Source organism: Salvelinus alpinus, chromosome 27 (genome assembly GCF_045679555.1).
Source record: "Salvelinus alpinus chromosome 27, SLU_Salpinus.1, whole genome shotgun sequence".
Taxonomy (NCBI): Eukaryota; Metazoa; Chordata; class Actinopteri; order Salmoniformes; family Salmonidae; genus Salvelinus; species Salvelinus alpinus.
In genome coordinates, this window is record NC_092112.1 from 13,166,653 (window position 1) to 13,186,639 (window position 19,987).

The window sequence follows — 19,987 nt, forward strand, 5'->3', positions numbered from 1 at the left end:
CCCAAACAAATAGCAGTCTAACTACACAACCTAAATAAAATATATATATATTTTCCTAACAGATGCTTCTTCTAACCAAGGTACCTGTAAAGCAAGGGGTCTTTAAGAGTTTAACACCGAGGAAGAACTGTGTGCCGAAACATCAGTGGAAACTTATGAAATAGTCACCGCAAGGAGAGAAGAGTGTGAAACTTCTATCTTTATTCTTGCAAAAGTCCAGTACCTGTGACTTGTCTCCTCCCAGCACGTTAACCATCACCTCCATGACAGTCTCATGCATCCCCAGAACCCTCATCAGGTTGGGGTGCTGGTAGAACACCTTGTTGTTCATGATGTCACTGTAAACACAGAGGGGTCAAAGGTTAGAGATCTAAAGGTCATTGTATGTGGAGCCAAACATACTGCAGTTCATTATCTCAGCTAACAGCTGTTTGATGAAATGTATTTAACCGTTATTTAACCCGGAAAAGACCCTTGAGGTTAGAAAGCTTTTTGGCGACCCTGGAATGAAAGAAGATTAAACAACGACCTTGTTTGTGAATGGATAACATTCAGTAATATCAAAGACAGTGCAGTGTGAAGACAGGCAGAAACTGCTTCTCCAATAGAAATCCCAGATCACACTTGTAAGGCGATGTCATTGTCACGTTCCTGACCTATTTTTATGTTATTTTTGATTATGTTTAGTTGGTCAGGGCGTGAGTTGGGGTGGGCATTGTATGTTGTGTGTGTTTTGGTTAGTCTATGGGTGTTGTATGTGTATGGGATAGAGTATTGTTAGGTTGTCTAGTTATGTCTATGGCTGCCTAGATTGGGTCTCAATCAGAGACAGCTGTCATTCATTTGTCTCTGATTGGGAGCCATATTTAAGGTAGCCATAGGCAGTAGGCTTTTGTGGGTAGTTGTCTTGTTTAACGTTTGTTGCTCGTCTGGGCACTTGCGTTATTTAGCTTCACGATCATTTGTTGTTTTGTTTGTTTGTAATAGTGTTTTCGTTTCATGTTCATCTTCGTTCGTTTAATTAAAAGAAGATGGCTTATTTTCCTCATGCTGCGTTTTGGTCCGTCTCTCCTCCACACGATCGTGACAGAACTACCCACCACAACAGGACCAAGCGGATTGAGGAAGGAAGGAAGGAACTAAAGCAATGGAGAGAAGAGGAATGGACTTGGGAGGAGATCCTGGACGGCAAAGGACCCTGGACTCAGCCAGGGGAATATCGCCGTCCCAAAGCGGAGCTGGAGGCAGCGAAAGCGGAGAGGCGGTTTTATGAGGCAAAGGCAAGGCAGAGTGTCTGGAAGCCCGAGAGGCTCACCCAAAAATTCCTTGGGGGGGAGCTAAAGGGGAGTGTGGCGAAGCCGGGTTGGATACCTGAGCCAACTCCCCGGGCTTGCCGTGGAGTGAGAGGGCATCGTACTGGTCAGACACCGTGTTATGCGGTAAAGCGCACGGTGTCCCCAGTACGCGTGCTTAGCCCAGTGCGGGCTATTCCACCTTGCCGCACTGGGAGGGCTAGGTTGGGCATCGAGCCGGATGCCATGAAGCCGGCCCAACGTATCTGGCCTCCAGTACGTCTCCTCGGGCCGGTGTACATGGCACCAGCCTTACAGGTGGTGTCCCCGGTTCGCCTGCATAGCCCAGTGCGGGCTATTCCACCTCGCCTCACTGGCAGGGCTACGGGGACCATTCAACCTGGTAAGGTTGGGGAGGCTCGGTGCTCAAGAGCACGTGTCCTCCTTCACGGTCCGGTATATCCGGCGCCACCTTCCCACCCCAGTCCAGTACCACCAGTGCCTACACCACGCACCAGGCTTCCAGTGCATCTCCAGAGCCCTGTTCCTCTTCCACGCACTCTCCCTATGGTGCGTGTCTCCAGCCCAGTGAGTCCAGTTCCGGCACCACGCACCAAGCCTCCTGTGCGTCTCCAGAGCCCTGGACGCACTGTTCCTTCTCCCCGCACTCGCCCTGAGGTGCGTGTCCTTAGCCCGGTACCTCCAGTTCCGGTACCACGCACCAGGCCTACAGTGCGTCTCAGCCGGCCAGAGTCTGCCGTCTGCCCAGCGGCGCCTGAACTGCCCGTCTGCCCAGCGGCGCCTGAACTGCCCGTCTGCCCAGCGGCGCCTGAACTGCCCGTCTGCCCAGCGGCGCCTGAACTGCCCGTCTGCCCAGCGGCGCCTGAACTGCCCGTCTGCCCAGCGGCGCCTGAACTGCCCGTCTGCCCAGCGGCGCCTGAACTGCCCGTCTGCCCAGCGGCGCCTGAACTGCCCGTCTGCCCAGCGGCGTCTGAACTGCCCGTCTGCCATACGCCGTCTGAACTGTCCGTCTGCCATGAGCCTGCAAAGCCGCCCGTCTGCCATGAGCCTGCAAAGCCGCCCGTCTGCCATGAGCCTACAGAGCCGTCTGCCATGAGCCTACAGAGCCGTCCGCCAGACAGGAGCCGCTAGAGCCGTCCGCCAGACAGGAGCCGCTAGAGCCGTCCGCCAGACCGGATCAGCCAGAGCCTTCCGCCAGACCGGATCAGCCAGAGCCTTCCGCCAGACCGGATCAGCCAGAGCCTTCCGCCAGACCGGATCAGCCAGAGCCTTCCGCCAGACCGGATCAGCCAGAGCCTTCCGCCAGACCGGATCAGCCAGAGCCTTCCGCCAGACCGAATCAGCCAGAGCCTTCCGCCAGACCGGATCAGCCAGAGCCTTCCGCCAGACCGGATCAGCCAGAGCCTTCCGCCAGACCGGATCAGCCAGAGAGCCGACCAGCCAGAGCCGTCAGCCAACCATGACCAGCCAGAGCCGTCAGCCAGCCATGACCAGCCAGAGCCAGCCAGCCAGGATCCGCCAGCCAGTCCGGAGCTGCCGTCCCTCAGCCCGGAGCTGCCGTCCCTCAGCCCGGAGCTGCCGTCCCTCAGCCCGGAGCTGCCGTCCCTCAGCCCGGAGCTGTCGTCCCTCATCCCGGTGTTGCCCCTTATCCCGGTGCTGCCCCTTATCCCGATGCTGCCCCTTCAGTTAGGTGGGTTTAGTTGGAGGGTGGTCATTGGGGGGGGGATACGGAAGCGGGAGTGACTATGGTGGTGTGGGGACAGCGTCCAGAGCCGGAGCCACCACCGTGGACAGATGCCCACCCAGACCCTCCCCTAGACTTTTGGTGGTGCGTTCGGAGTACGCACCTTGAGGGGGGGGTTATGTCACGTTCCTGACCAATTTTTATGTTATTTTTGATTATGTTTAGTTGGTCAGGGCGTGAGTTGGGGTGGGCATTGTATGTTGTGTGTGTTTTGGTTAGTCTATGGGTGTTGTATGTGTATGGGATAGAGTATTGTTAGGTTGTCTAGTTATGTCTATGGCTGCCTAGATTGGGTCTCAATCAGAGACAGCTGTCATTCATTTGTCTCTGATTGGGAGCCATATTTAAGGTAGCCATAGGCAGTAGGCTTTTGTGGGTAGTTGTCTTGTTTAACGTTTGTTGCTCGTCTGGGCACTTGCGTTATTTAGCTTCACGATCATTTGTTGTTTTGTTTGTTTGTAATAGTGTTTTCGTTTCATGTTCATCTTCGTTCGTTTAATTAAAAGAAGATGGCTTATTTTCCTCATGCTGCGTTTTGGTCCGTCTCTCCTCCACACGATCGTGACAGTCATGGAGACGTTGGCTAGCTAACCTCATGTGTAGAAACACGCCGTTGGGTCTAACGGTCGCCGAACTGCACATGTGCAGAGCCGTGAAAATCAGAGGCACTCCTTCGATATTTAAAGTTGTTTTTGACTCAAATGAAAACGTCTGTCAGCAGCGCGAGGTCGGAGTTCAACTACTTCAGACATCGGCTCAAATCAACCTTGTGTCTTTACATGTCTAGAAAATGAACAACTAACGAAGAATGTTTCACTTGTCAAAGCCCAAACTACGGCCTCGTCTGATTGGTCTGTTTCACAAGAGTTCCCAGAAGCCTCTGGGCTTAGAAACTCTGTGCCAATATTACACCCACGCAAGCAAGCGCACACACAGGAGTAATCTCTCACCCCAGTCCGTCGATCATGAGTTTCTCCTCTTCTTTCCCCATGCGTACAGACAGTAGTGATCTGATCTGTCCCAGAGAGGCCAGGAGGTTGACACAGTCCTGTACTGACGCAGCAGAGATGGTGTAACCTGGTACAAGTAATGGACAAAAAGTTAGATTTTCAATCTGTATGACTATGCCCATATTTAATTGCAATTGAAGGAATGACACAATACTGAAATCACAACCCAGAGAGCAAAGACTGGACAATTCGCTCCACACATCAGACTGGGTCTGGGAGTCACTCAAGGACAGTACATACTCTTCCTCATGGCCCTGAGCAACGCTCCGATGCCGTCGTACTGACGTCTCAGCAGGCTGAACATCACACGAACCAGCTCTGGGTCCTGGATGCTGCACTCCTGAGCCCAGCTAGCCATGGTCTGGCTGATCAACTCCTTCAGGTTGGCTAGAGACGAGAGAGAGAGAGGAGAGAGATTCCAGTGTGTTGGTATATTAGCAGGGACGTAGCTACAAATGAGGACACCGAGGATCTCTGTACTTGTTTCAAAAAGCAGTTTTTTTTTAGTGGGGGGTGAATTCGGTCGGGGTCTCATCTTACTGTTGAGAGTTGAGAGTACTAGAACACACCGGGTGCAGCAGCAGTGTTCCTCTTGTTTTATGTCACTTACTGACGACAGTCACTCAATTAGCACAAGTCAGCACATTTTTGTTTGATAAGTTAGCTGGCTAGGCTAACCAGGCTATCTTTAACTCTACCTATATGTACATATTACCTCAATTACCTCAACTAACCGGTGCCCCCGCACACTGACTCTGTACCGGTACCCCCTGTATATAGTCTCCACATTGACTCTGTACCGGTACCGCCTGTATATAGCCTCCACATTGACTCGGTACCGGTACCCCCTGTATATAGCCTCCACATTGACTCTGTACCTGTACCCCCTGTATATAGCCTCCACATTGACTCTGTATCGGTACCCCCTGTATATAGCCTCCACATTGACTCTGTACCGGTACCCCCTGTATATAGCCTCCACATTGACTCTGTACCGGTACCGCCTGTATATAGCCTCCACATTGACTCTGTACCGGTACCCCCTGTATATAGCCTCCACATTGACTCTGTACCTGTACCCCCTGTATATAGCCTCCACATTGACTCTGTATCGGTACTCCCTGTATATAGCCTCCACATTGACTCTGTACCAGTACCCCCTGTATATAGCCTCCACATTGACTCTGTACCGGTACCCCTGTATATAGCCTCCACATTGACTCTGTACCGGTACGCCCTGTATATAGCCTCCACATTGACTCTGTACCGGTACCCCCTGTATATAGCCTCCACATTGACTCTGTACCGGTACCCCCTGTATATAGCCTCCACATTGACTCTGTACCGGTACCCCTGTATATAGCCTCCACATTGACTCTGTACCGGTACCCCTGTATATAGCCTCCACATTGACTCTGTACCGGTACGCCCTGTATATAGCCTCACTATTGTTATTTTACTGCTGCTGTTGAATTATTTGTTACTTTTACTTTTTACTTTTTATTTTTTACTTATAATTGTTACACTTTTTTCTTAAAACTTCTTAAAGCATTGTTGGTTAAGTTGCTTTTAATTGAGCATTTCACTGTAAGGTCTACTACACCTGTTGTATTCGGCGCATGTGACATAACATTTGATGTGATTTATCTAAACGTGTAGTAATCATGGCCTACAGGGGTCCCCCATCGATTGTGTTAGTCACTCAGATATCCTGTTAACACGGCATGGCAACGTGTAGAACTGCAGGAAATTAGTTGTAAGTTTTAGTTTTCTCTCCAACCCAAGGCCAAATGTGTAGAAGTGATTGAAGTGAGTTACGGCCCTGTATATTAGTAATATCTTGACTTATTAAAACACAGCACATATATCCAGTTTACTCCTGAGCCCAGCTGGTGATGGTCTGGAAGTTCTTTCAGCTTGGCTAGATACACACATACACACCCACGCACGCACACACATTCATAAATACACACATGCACGAACACACACACACACACACACATGCATACACACATACAAACATATACACTCTATAACACACACACTCTCTGCTGCTCTTTCCTCTATTCCACTTTCCTTTATTCTCCTCCCCCTACCTCTCCTCTTCTCTCCCCACCTCCCCCTACCTCTCCTCTCCTCTCCCCACCTCCCCCTACCTCTCCTCTCCCCACCTCTCCCTACCTCTCCTCTCCTCTCCCCACCTCTCCTCTCCCCACCTCCCCCTACCTCTCCTCTCCTCTCCCCATCTCTCCTCTCCCCACCTCCCCCTACCTCTCCTCTCCTCTCCCCACCTCCCCCTACCTCTCCTCTCCCCACCTCCCCCTACCTCTCCTCTCCCCACCTCCCCCTACCTCTCCTCTCCCCACCTCCCCCTACCTCTCCTCTCCCCACCTCTCCTCTCCCCACCTCCCCCTACCTCTCCTCTCCGCTCCCCACCTCTCCTCTCTGCAAATGAGAACTTATTCTCAACAAGCCCACCTGGTTAAATAAAGGTGAAATAAATAAATAAATAAAAATCATGACTATATGTAGGTAACTCTTCAGTATTGCAGTGTGAACCTTTAGCGCCCACCATTACAATTTAACTCTGTCCTGCCAGACGATCAGGTAAGTGAAAAGGGTGTTTTAATGTCTGTCTGTCTCATGAACATATATCACGTAAATGAATGTAAATGTATCATCATCAGACAGAGAGATAGAAAGAGATGTTCCTTCTTTTCCTACCCTTTAATGAACACTTCTGAAGGGCAATGACAGGTGGGAAACATGTCTATTCCTAGACAGTCTCTTCCTGGGAGCAGCCTGAATGGACTGAACTGAAAACTGCATTAACGTAAACCCCGGCAGTAGCTTACTGGGAGCAGCTTGAATGGACTGAACTGAAAACTGCTTTAAAGTAAACCCCGGCAGTAGCTTACTGGGAGCAGCCTGAATGGACTGAACTGAAAACTGCTTTAACGTAAACCCCGGCAGTAGCTTACTGGGAGCAGCCTGAATGGACTGAACTGAAAACTGCATTAACGTAAACCCCGGCAGTAGCTTACTGGAAGCAGCCTGAATGGACTGAACTGAAAACTGCTTTAACGTAAACCCCGGCAGTAGCTTACTGGGAGCAGCCTGAATGGACTGAACTGAAAACTGCTTTAACGTAAACCCCGGCAGTAGCTTACTGGGAGCAGCCTGAATGGACTGAACTGAAAACTGCTTTAACGTAAACCCCGGCAGTAGCTTACTGGGAGCAGCCTGAATGGACTGAACTGTAAACTGCTTTAACGTAAACCCCGGCAGTCTCTTACTGGGAGCAGCCTGAATGGACTGAACTGAAAACTGCTTTAACGTAAACCCCGGCAGTAGCTTACTGGGAGCAGCCTGAATGGACTGAACTGAAAACTGCTTTAACGTAAACCCCGGCAGTAGCTTACTGGGAGCAGCCTGAATGGACTGAACTGAAAACTGCTTTAACGTAAACCCTGGCAGTAGCTTACTGGGAGCAGCTTGTTCCTGCTCTGTAGGCTCCTCCTCCAGTTTCTTGGGCGGCCCCTTGATCTTATAGAGCATGGCCAGCAGACGACCCTTTATAGACGTGTCTTCCTCCTCCTCCTCCTCCTCCACTGGGATGCCTGCAGGGACCGAGACGGGCAGAAATATGAAGGGCAGGACTGGCAGGATAATCTTTTAATTCTGGTGTCTCCATCACATAGTGACATAGAGGTTAGATGTTGTACTCTTAGGTAGACTTAAGAGTTTATAATTACATTTAACATATATAATCAATATTGAACTGTAAACCTATTGATGCATACACATCCCACCGGGCACTGACATCAATTCAACATGTATCCCACGTTGGTTCCACGTCATGTAATTGAAATGACGTGGAGACAACATTGAGTTGAACCAGTGTGTGTCCAGTGGGAGGAAACCTGTCAAGAGTCATCATGTCATGTAGGAAACATTGTACATTTGGGATGAACTTTTGATTTAATAACTGAAATTATGTATTGATTTAACATCAATGGAAGATCTGTGAGTTACTGTACACTCCTGCATCTCAAGTTAGGATTTGTCTTTTAACTGTCAGTGTGTGTCTCGTACCACAGTGCAGTCTCAGCTCATCGTGGAAGCTGTAGAGGTCTTCCTGAATCTCTTCAGGACAGGGACAGTCCTCCCCAGCAGCAAAGTTTAACAGGATGTTGATCTATATGGAGGGAGGGAGGTGTGTTAGTGATAGAGAGAGAAAGGAGAGAGAGAGAGAGAGAGAGAGAGAGAGAGAGAGAGAGAGAGAGAGAGAGAGAGAGAGAGAGAGAGAGAGAGAGAGAGAGAGAGAGAGAGAGAGAGAGAGAGAGAGAGAGAGAGAGAGAGAGAGAGAGAGAGAGAGAGAGAGAGAGAGAGAGAGAGAGAGAGAGAGAGAGAGAGAGAGAGAGAGAAATATATATTCCCTACAGCACAGCATCATTACTGTGAGTCGGACTGGCCCGGAGAGTCTCTATGACATCACATCTGTTTGATCCATGAAGAGGAGAATGGAATGGATGGTTTTCCCACCTCTAGCTTGGGGACATCATTTACGGAGCATACTACAAGGGGATATATTCCCATCTTACGGTGAGGAAAGCCATTTACCAGGAGGCACCCTACGGTAATATGGCCATTGGACCAAACGCCTGCTACACAGACGGGCAGCTATCTATACGAGGAGAGGCACATGCTAACTATAAAAGACATTCACTGTAAATTCAATTGAGTCCCGTCCTGCTGGATGAGGAGAAATGTTTAGATTTTATTTTTGGCACTACTACTTCTTAATAAAATACGGTGATAAATAAAGAGGTCTTTGTGATGAGTGATTAGTGATGTGATTAGTGATGTGATTAGTGATGTGATTAGTGATGTGATTAGTGATGTGATTAGTGATGTGATTAGTGATGTGAGTAGTGATGTGATGTGATTAGTGATGTGATTAGTGATGTGATTAGTGATGTGATTAGTGATGTGAGTAGTGATGTGATTAGTGATGTGATTAGTGATGTGAGTAGTGATGTGATTAGTGATGTGATTAGTGACGTGAGTAGTGATGTGATGTGAGTAGTGAGGTGATTAGTGATATGATTAGTGATGTGATTAGTGATGTGAGTAGTGATGTGATTAGTGATGTGATTAGTGATGTGAGTAGTGATGTGATTAGTGATGTGAGTAGTGATGTGATTAGTGATGTGATTAGTGATGTGATTAGTGATGTGAGTAGTGATGTGAGTAGTGATGTGAGTAGTGATGTGAGTAGTGATGTGATTAGTGATGTAATTAGTGTAGTGTAGTGTGTGTAGTGTGTGTGTGTGCGTCTGTGTGTGTGTGTGTGTGGTGTGTGTGTATGGTGTGTGTGTGTGTGTGTGTGGTGTGTGTGTGTGTGTGTGTGGTGTGTGGTGTGTGGTGTGTGTGTGTGTGTGTGTGTGTGTGTGTGTGTGTGTGTGTGTGTGTGTGTGTGTGTGTGTGTGTGTGGTGTTCTCTCTCTCTCTCTCTCTATGCTGAGTTATGTTCCTCTACTCAGCTCTCAGGCACAGCGAGGACAGAGAGACAGTTACATAATAGATCATAAACACTGGTTCTAAGTATCTGTGAGTCTGACTACCTCTGTGCATCTCCCGTTGTTCTACACAAGTAAAAGTATAAAAGGGATACTTTGAAAGTGCGGTGTGCTTCTTACATTTGAAAGCCATTTGAACATGTTCCATCTGCTAGCTAAAGCAACCCTCAGATGTGCTAGTGCATTCCATTTGCAACTTCTAATTGCCGGCACCTTTAACTGCTGAGCAGTATTCACAAGTTAGTCAAAACCACTGACACGGGGACAGTTAGATATTTCTGCAATGGTTAAGAATAGGATTAGGGTAAAGGTAATCTGATCCTGGATCTGATGCGCCGTCAGAGCATTTACAGTAAGACTCAACACCCAAGCTGAAGGAACCTAAAATCAGAATAGCTGCCACCAGGGACAACTATCAGAGGCTGGGTTAGGGTTAACTATCAGAGGCTGGGTTAGGGTTAACTATCAGAGGCTGGGTTGGGGTTAACTATCAGAGGCTGGGTTAGGGTTAACTATCAGAGGCTGGGTTAGTGTTAACTATCAGAGGCTGGGTTAGGGTTAACTATCAGAGGCTGGGTTGGGGTTAACTATCAGAGGCTGGGTTAGGGTTAACTATCAGAGGCTGGGTTAGGGTTAACTATCAGAGGCTGGGTTAGGGTTAACTATCAGAGGCTGGGTTAGGGTTAACTATCAGAGGCTGGGTTAGGGTTAACTATCAGAGGCTGGGTTGGGGTTAACTATCAGAGGCTGGGTTAGGGTTAACTATCAGAGGCTGGGTTAGGGTTAACTATCAGAGGCTGGGTTAGGGTTAACTATCAGAGGCTGGGTTGGGGTTAACTATCAGAGACTGGGTTGGGGTTAACTATCAGAAGGTGGGTTAGGGTTAACTATCAGAGGCTGGGTTAGGGTTAACTATCAGAGGCTGGGTTAGGGTTAACTATCAGAGGCTGGGTTGGGTTAACTATCAGAGGCTGGGTTAGGGTTAACTATCAGAGGCTGGGTTAGGGTTAACTATCAGAGGCTGGGTTAGGGTTAACTATCAGAGGCTGGGTTGGGGTTAACTGTCAGAGACTGGGTTGGGGTTAACTATCAGAGGCTGGGTTAGGGTTAACTATCAGAGGCTGGGTTAGGGTTAACTATCAGAGGCTAGGTTGGGGTTAACTATCAGAGGCTGGGTTAGGGTTAACTATCAGAGACTGGGTTAGGGTTAGAGTTAACTATCAGAGGCTGGGTTAGGGTTAACTATCAGAGGCTGGGTTAGGGTTAACTATCAGAGGCTGGGTTAGGGTTAACTATCAGAGGCTGGGTTAGAGTTAACTATCAGAGGCTGGGTTAGGGTTAACTATCAGAGGCTGGGTTAGGGTTAACTATCAGAGGCTGGGTTGGGGTTAACTATCAGAGGCTGGGTTAGGGTTAACTATCAGAGGCTGGGTTAGGGTTAACTATCAGAGGCTGGGTTAGGGTTAACTATCAGAGGCTGGGTTGGGGTTAACTATCAGAGGCAGCTAGGTTAACTATCAGAGGCTGGGTTAGGGTTAACTATCAGGAGGCTGGGTTAGGGTTAGCTATCAAGGCTGGGGTTAGCTAAGTATCAGAGGCTGGGTTAGGGTTAACTATCAGAGGCTGGGTTAGGGTTAACTATCAGAGGCTAGGTTGGGGTTAACTATCAGAGGCTGGGTTAGGGTTAACTATCAGAGACTGGGTTAGGGTTAGAGTTAACTATCAGAGGCTGGGTTAGGGTTAGAGTTAACTATCAGAGGCTGGGTTAGGGTTAACCATCAGAGGCTGGGTTAGGGTTAGAGTTAACTATCAGAGGCTGGGTTAGGGTTAACTATCAGAGGCTGGGTTAGTGTTAACTATCAGAGGCTGGGTTAGAGTTAACTATCAGAGGCTGGGTTGGGGTTAACTATCAGAGGCTGGGTTGGGGTTAACTATCAGAGGCTGGGTTGGGGTTAACTATCAGATGCTGGGTTGGGGTTAACTATCAGAGGCTGGGTTAGGGTTAGAGTTAACCATCAGAGGCTGGGTTGGGGTTAACTATCAGAGGCTGGGTTAGGGTTAACTATCAGAGGCTGGGTTAGGGTTAACTATCAGAGGCTGGGTTAGGGTTAACTATCAGAGGCTGGGTTGGAGTTAACTATCAGCGGCTGGGTTAGGGTTAACTATCAGAGGCTGGGTTGGGGTTAACTATCAGAGGCTGGGTTGGGGTTAACAATCAGAGGCTGGGTTGGGTTAGGGTTAACTGACAGAGGCTGGTTATTGATGTGCTTGAACTTTTAATTGTAGCTCTTTCATTACAGACATGCTTTAAAAGAAGGCTTTACTTGCGGTTACTTTATTTTATGGCAGCCTTAGGCTTTTTTCACATTTTTATCAAGATTGTTGGATGTAAGTAATTTTTTCTGATTCTGATCATACTAGATAATTCTGATTCTGATACTAGATAATTCTGATTCTGATACTAGTCTGCCAAACATGGAGAATGACGGAAAAACAAAACAGAAAAACTGCTTCTTCTTCTTAACACCACTGTTGTTAAATGTCGATAAGTTTTCTGCAAAAAAAACCCCAACAACGACTAAAACAGTACCTGCTCCTGAGGAGGGGATCTGAACTCCTTGGTCTTCTTGGCGGTGACGGCAGCAGACATGTTGAGGGCCAACATCAGTTGGTTATACCGGAACTTCTGATTGTACTGCAGCTTGGACACGAAGCTGTCTGAGAAGGACACGATGGCCTCGATACGTTGCTTCAACTCACAGTCACAGAAGTAGTGCAGCAGCTCACACATCTAGTAGAGAGTTAGATCATGTTGGATCATGGACGGTACAGTGCAGTACAGTACACAACAGGGTTGGGCTCAATTCTGAATTGAGTTGTGAATTGCTCTTTAATTCCAACAAAGAGAGATGACGTTAGTACTACCTAGTAGAGAGGGGTATTTCAGTCAGTATTTACAGTCCATCTATAGTTAGTACATACCTACCTTTGTTACATGTCATGTACCAATTATGTTTAGTGTTAACAAGTTGTTTAATCTGATCAAAAACATTTTATGTTTTTGCTAATAATCGTTTTGCTGGTAATGATTTTGCTGGTATATTTAATTTGATTGAGTAGCCAGCCAATTTACTATTTGGCATCAATCAACAGTCCATTTAGCTGGGACTGAACACCTGGTGCTTCAACAACTGCCAGTGTGTGAGACACTGAGGGTGTGTGTGTGTGTGTGTGTGTGTGTGTGTGTGTGTGTGTGTGTGTGTGTGTGTGTGTGTGTGTGTGTGTGTGTGTGTGTGTGTGTGTGTGTGTGTGTATGCGGGGGTGGGCTCTCTCTCCTACCTGTCGTTTGACAGACTCAGGCAGTGTCTTCTCCAGCAGTCCCTTCACAGACATTTTGACCTCCTTGGTCTCCTCCTCACCAGCCTCCACAGCCTTCACCTCGTTGCTGCTCACTTCCTCCTTCTCTCCTCCTCCTGCTGCTGCCTCCACCTCCTCCACCTTCGCCTCCTCATCTTCTGGCTCCCCGAACACGTTGGGATCGATGAGGAGCAGGATCAGCCTCACCTAGTACATGAAAAAAGCATGCCACATATTTAATGCAAATACAGGTAACTGTCAAAATAATGGAAACACTTGAGTAAACGAGGGATACAAAGTATATTGAAAGCAGGTGCTTCCACACAGGTGTGGGTCCTGAGTTAATTAAGGAATTAACATCCCATCATGCTTAGGGTCAAGTATAAAATGCTGGGCAGGCCATTATTTTGGCTGCCATAGATATGCACCCATAGGATGACAATGCCCCTATCAACAGGGCACGAGTGGCCAATGACGAGTTTGATGAGCATGAAAACGATGTTAAGCCATATGCCATGGCCGTCTCAGTCACCAGATCTCAACTCAATTGAACACTTATGGGAGATTCTGGAGCGACGCCTTAAACAGCGTTTTCCACCACCATCAACAAAACACCAGATGATGGAATTTCTTGTGGAAGAATTGTGTCGCACCCAATAGAGTTCCAGGCTCTTGTAAAATCTATTGAAGCTGTTCTGGCTCGTAGTGGCCCAACACCTATTAAGACCCTTTATGTTGGTGTTTCCTTTATTTTGGTAGTTACCTGTATATGCCATTTAGCAGACACTATATTTATCCAAAGCCACTTGGTTTTACATGCAGTACATACATTTTTTGTACATGTCACCCCAGCAGGAATTAAACCCACAACCCTGGGTTGTGTTCATTAGAGCACACTGAAGCAGAACTGTTCCAGTCCGTTTGCTTTCGGTTCGTTCCTAATGAATACAACCCTGGCTTTGCTAGCGCCACGCTCACACATCATACCAACTGATCTTCACAGACAGGACTAAACCTCACCTCCTCGCTGGTGAGTACCCCCATGATCAGCAGGGTCCCAATCAGCTTGAGGATGGGGACAAACTGGTACTCCACACTACCCCCTACTGGGTCTCTGATGTGACTGCCTCCTCCCTGCACCGCCTCAGTCAGCATACTGATGGCCTTCTTCTTCAGGATGCCCAGGGGGATCTGGGGGCTGGAAGAATCATTCAAATAATAATGTATTTTATAGTGCATTTGTCATAGCCAAGGCGTTATAAGTATAACATAATAAAAAGTACTATAAACATTTAAAGTTAAAGTAGTAAAAAACTAGACCTGTAGCAGAGCTGGGTTCAAAGATTGGACTATTTAACCGACTATTTGAAATCCTTAACCGACTATTTGAAATCTTTAACTGACTTTGAGCGCTTGCTCTAGCCTGTCTAAAGTGCCAGATGGGCGGAGTTTACAATTTTGTGACTATTCTATTGGTCCATTAAACCAGGCAAGCTCAATCAAGGCCAGATGAAGCATTTGAAATGATTTCAAATAGTATCTCAACTGAAGTCTAAAAGCTTTGACAGCTTGATTAAGACAGTGAAAGTAGTAAAACCCTGACCTGTAGAGGTGCTGCTGTTTCTTGGTGGTGATGAAGGAGAGAGGGGAGAAGTTGAGGCGTGGTTTCAGAGAGGTGCTGAGGTCGACCCCGGGTAGAGAGTGTCTCTTGGACTCGTCAGGGAACAGCTTGATGGAGCGCGTCTCATCGGTCACGGGGATGATAAACTCGTTGTTCATCATCAGACGTGCCTCCTTCGCTGTCTCCAGGTGGATGCTGGTGGTAGGTACATCAATCAATCAATTACCAATATATCAATATATCAACCAACCAGTCAATCAATATATCAACCAATTAATAAATAAATCAATCAATATATCAACCAATTAATAAATCAATCAATCAATATATCAACCAACCCAGCAACCAATCAGTCAATCAATCAATATATCAACCAACCAATCAATCAACCAATATATCAACCAACCCAGCAACCAATCAGTCAATCAATCAATATATCCATATATCAATATATCAACCAACCAATCAATCCATCAATCAATATATCAATATATCAACCAACCAATCAATCCATCAATCAATCAATCAATATATGAACCAACCAATCAATCAAGCAATATATCAACCAACCAACCAACCAACCAACCAACCAACCAACCAATATATCAATCAACCAATCAATCAATCAATCAATATATCAACCAATCAATAAATCCATCAATCAATCAATCAATATATCAACCAACCAATCAATCAATATATCAATATATCAATCAATCCATCAATCAATTAAACAGTCAGTCAATCAACCAATCAATTATCAGCATAATAATAGATTTCAATAAGATACTTATTTTCCAAGTGCGTAAACACCCTGTTCCTTATAAAGACCACTTATCCACCAACCAATGAACTCATCACCCACCTCATAAGAACATTATAGAAGCCCTCTCTCAGCATGCCGGAAAGGTATTGGTTGTCGATGGTGTAAAGCAGCTGCGATTGGTCGAGGTGGGAGCAGAGGGCGTGTGCCACGCGGGTGTTGCCCAATGCGCAGAGGGCACAGTAGAGCATCAGGGTGTGGTAGTGGAACTTCCTCAGACTCTCTACCTCCGATAGCTCCAGGATGTCCAGACACCTGAGGGGAATGGAAGGTGAGGGATGGAGAAGGGAGGAAGAGGGGGGAGGGGAGGGAGAGAGAGAGAGACAGAGACAGAGACAGAGAGAAGAGAGATAGAGAGAGAGAGACAGAGAGAGACAGAGAGAAGAGAGAAAGAGAAAGGATAGCAAAGACACAGTGTTGCTAAGCAATACATGGGTTTAAGATGTTTTATTTTTTGTAAACTCCACCTAGCCCAGCAGATGGATAAATGAGCAAGATATTATTACTCCATCTAATCCTTTCAAATCCATGAGAAGTGTGAAACTGAAACATTGATCAGAGGCGGTAGGTCTACTAAAACATTGATGATTATTATTATTATTATTGATAATGTATTATGCCTACTGAACCACTGATGAGGTAGCAGGTCTACTATAGGGCCTAGGAGAAGAGGCTGGGTATTGATTTCAGATAGAGTGAGTGCATCAGCCACCTGTTTTCCTCAGGTATATGAACAGCCATCATCTGCAGCGGCTCCAGACACTGGACCACCCAGCCGTGTCTCTCTGAGACCCTGGCGGTCTCCACGGTGAGGAAAGTGTTGGGCATACGGCTCCACAGCACCGCTACGATGGTCTGAACGTCCAGACGCGGTGGACACTGGGGCACAGGGTTACGCTGCTCACTCTTAAAGATGGCTGATGACAGGGGCATGGCGTCCTGGGGGGAGAGAGAGAGAGAGAGAGAGAGAGAGAGAGAGAGAGAGAGAGAGAGAGAGAGAGAGAGAGAGAGAGAGAGAGAGAGAGAGAGAAAAGAGGGAGAGAGAGAGAGAGAGAGAAAATAGGGAGGGAGGGATGGGAGAGATATTGAGAGAGGGAGGGAGGGAGGGAGGGAGGGAGGGAGGGAGAGAGAAATCATGTTAAAGGCCCAGTTCAGTCAAAAATTAGATTTTTTTCAGTGTTTTATATATATTTCCACACAATGAGGTTGGAATAATACTGTGAAAACAATGATGATGCCATTTTAGGGTAAGAGCTGTTTGAAAAGACTGCCGGGAATTGCAGCCTGTTTTTGTAGGATGGAGTTTTGGCTGTAAATTATTTTATAGACCAATAAGAAAGATAGTTCCAAACCTCTCTGTCAAAACCAGTTAATTTTAAGTTTCCCCCTCCCCACTCAGACAACTCCTAGACAGTCCTAGCAAAATTCTTGCTTGAGAAATTGCTCTTTGCTAAGAAGCTATTTTTGTTTCTTTTTGGCTATTTTAATTGAACACAATCACAGTAAGGTTCTTAATTGTTACCGAGAAATGATTTGATATTGAGATAAAAACAGCTGCATTGGACCTTTACCAGTAATAGGAAAGATTTACATCAGTTAATTACCCATCGTATAGTAGTAGACTGGATGTAGTAGTAGACTGGCTATAGTAGTAGACTGGTTATAGTAGTAGACTGGTTATAGTAGCAGACTGGTTATAGTAGTAGACTGGTTATAGTAGTAGACTGGTTATAGTAGTAGACTGGTTATAGTAGTAGACTGGCTATAGTAGTAGACTGGTTATAGTAGTAGACTGGTTATAGTAGTAGACTGGTTATAGTAGTAGACTGGTTATAGTAGTAGACTGGCTATAGTAGTAGACTGGATATAGTAGTAGACTGGTTATAGTAGTAGACTGGTTATAGTAGTAGACTGGTTATAGTAGTAGACTGGTTATAGTAGTAGACTGGCTATAGTAGTAGACTGGTTATAGTAGTAGACTGGTTATAGTAGTAGACTGGCTATAGTAGTAGACTGGTTATAGTAGTAGACTGGTTATAGTAGTAGACTGGTTATAGTAGTAGACTGGATATAGTAGTAGACTGGATATAGTAGTAGACTGGTTATAGTAGTAGACTGGTTATAGTAGCAGACTGGTTATAGTAGACTGGTTATAGTAGTAGACTGGTTATAGTAGTAGACTGGATATAGTAGTAGACTGGTTATAGTAGTAGACTGGTTATAGTAGTAGACTGGTTATAGTAGTAGACTGGTTATAGTAGTAGACTGGTTATAGTAGCAGACTGGTTATAGTAGTAGACTGGTTATAGTAGTAGACTGGCTATAGTAGTAGACTGGTTATAGTAGTAGACTGGTTATAGTAGTAGACTGGTTATAGTAGTAGACTGGTTATAGTAGTAGACTGGTTATAGTAGTAGACTGGTTATAGTAGCAGACTGGTTATAGTAGTAGACTGGTTATAGTAGTAGACTGGTTATAGTAGTAGACTGGTTATAGTAGACTGGCTATAGTAGTAGACTGGATATAGTAGTAGACTGGTTATAGTAGTAGACTGGTTATAGTAGACTGGCTATAGTAGTAGACTGGATATAGTAGTAGACTGGTTATAGTAGTAGACTGGTTATAGTAGACTGGTTATAGTAGTAGACTGGTTATAGTAGTAGACTGGATATAGTAGTAGACTGGTTATAGTAGACTGGTTATAGTAGTAGACTGGTTATAGTAGTAGACTGGTTATAGTAGTAGACTGGATATAGTAGTAGACTGGATATAGTAGTAGACTGGTTATAGTAGTAGACTGGTTATAGTAGTAGACTGGTTATAGTAGTAGACTGGATATAGTAGTAGACTGGTTATAGTAGTAGACTGGTTATAGTAGTAGACTGGTTATAGTAGTAGACTGGATATAGTAGTAGACTGGTTATAGTAGTAGACTGGTTATAGTAGTAGACTGGTTATAGTAGTAGACTGGGGGACACCAACCTTGATCTTGACAAACTCAAACTGGAAGAGGTTGGTGCTGGTGGGACGCACAAACACAGCAGGGAACAGCTTGCTGTTGGACTCCAACTAGACACACAAGAATATACACACAATCATTACCCGAAGAACAGTAACAGCTTATAGACACAGAACAATACACACAACATCATTACAATAACTCAACCACCTAGACATACAAAACATAAGGACAGCAAGTCAACAACCTGCTGAGAGTCAATCACACATCCTCAACTCTAAAGGCACGTTTACGAAAATTGAGGGGCACTTGATATACTTGATACGATTCAATGTCCATGCTAACAATCTGCTCAACATCCATAACACATCACCAACAATACTTCAGGGATTGACGCTTGTGGAATTTTCACCTTTGAGTTCTAGAACCCTCTTAAATACTCAAGGTGGAACGCTCAGCATTCTAAGTATGACTTAATCTATATGGTAATTCTGTCTCTGTATGCCTCTCAAATGGAACCATGTAGTAACTACACAGCCGTCACAACTCATCTGCCTCTTGTGGTCTGAATTGGAGAGAAAACAGGCGCAGCTCTCGCTTTTGGAGTCGAGTTAAAGATCACTGACGTTTGGGTCATCTTGGCCTGCATTCAGACAGCCGATGGATTTAGTAGTCTTTTAAACTGCCCCTCTGATGCCAATCAGACAATCACACAGTGTATCAAAGCCAGGCATCAGACAGAGAGGCTACATCCCAAATGGCACCCTATTCACTTTATAGTGGACTACATTTGACTAGTAGTGTACTATATAGGAAATAGGGTGCCATTATGGATGCAGTAGAGACTTGGACATGGGGCCAGACAATGTATCACACAGTGTATCAATGCCAGGCAGCCATCAGACAACAGACAGAGAGAGAGAGAGAGACAGACAGATAGAGAGATACAGAGAGACAGAGAGAGACAGAGAGACAGAGAGAGACAGAGAGAGAGAGAGAGAGAGATGAATGCAGTAGGCCTACCTGTTGTACTGTAAATGACGAATGCAGTAGGACTACTTGCTGTACTGTAAATGGTGAATGCAGTAGGACTACCTACTGTACTGTAAATGGTGAACGCAGCAGACCTACCTGCTGTACTGTAAATGGTGAATGCAGTAGGACAACCTACTGTACTGTAACTGGTGAATGCAGTAGGCATACCTGCTGTACTGTAAATGGTAAATGCAGTAGACCCACCTGTTATACTGTAATTTGTGAATGCAGTAGGCCTACCTGCTGTACTATAAATGGTGAATGCAGTAGGACCACATACTGTACTGTAAATGGTGAATGCAGTAGACCCACCTTCTGTACTGTAAATTATGAATGCAGTAGGCCTACCTGGTGTACTGTAAATGATGAATGCAGTAGGACTACTTGCTGTACTCTAAATGGTGAATGCAGTAGGCCTACCTACTGTACTGTAAATGCTGAATCCAGTAGGCCTACCTGCTGTACTGTAAACGCTGAATGCAGTAGAACTCCCTGCTGTACTGTAAATGGTGAATGCAGTAGGACTACCTACTGTACTGTAAAT

The 19,987-nt window shown here is 46.0% G+C and overlaps 1 protein-coding gene across 7 annotated transcripts in view; it reads right to left on the reverse strand.

The window, feature by feature from the left end:
* Nucleotides 1-19,987, reverse strand: part of LOC139555982 (ryanodine receptor 3-like) — a 218,236-nt gene that overhangs the window by 70,706 nt on the left and 127,543 nt on the right. For all 7 annotated transcript variants that reach the window (XR_011671046.1, XM_071369419.1, XM_071369416.1 and 4 more), the window contains 12 exons: nt 18,432-18,518; nt 16,162-16,388; nt 15,492-15,704; nt 14,609-14,821; nt 14,021-14,203; nt 12,988-13,207; nt 12,239-12,439; nt 8,163-8,265; nt 7,553-7,687; nt 4,308-4,454; nt 4,008-4,134; nt 224-338 (listed from right to left, as the gene is read on the reverse strand). Coding sequence is in view for 6 of the 7 variants with exons in the window: in XM_071369419.1 (XP_071225520.1) it covers nt 224-338; nt 4,008-4,134; nt 4,308-4,454; nt 7,553-7,687; nt 8,163-8,265; nt 12,239-12,439; nt 12,988-13,207; nt 14,021-14,203; nt 14,609-14,821; nt 15,492-15,704; nt 16,162-16,388; nt 18,432-18,518 (1,971 nt within the window). In the remaining variant the exon portion in view is untranslated. The remainder of the gene's footprint in view (nt 1-223; nt 339-4,007; nt 4,135-4,307; nt 4,455-7,552; nt 7,688-8,162; nt 8,266-12,238; nt 12,440-12,987; nt 13,208-14,020; nt 14,204-14,608; nt 14,822-15,491; nt 15,705-16,161; nt 16,389-18,431; nt 18,519-19,987) is intronic.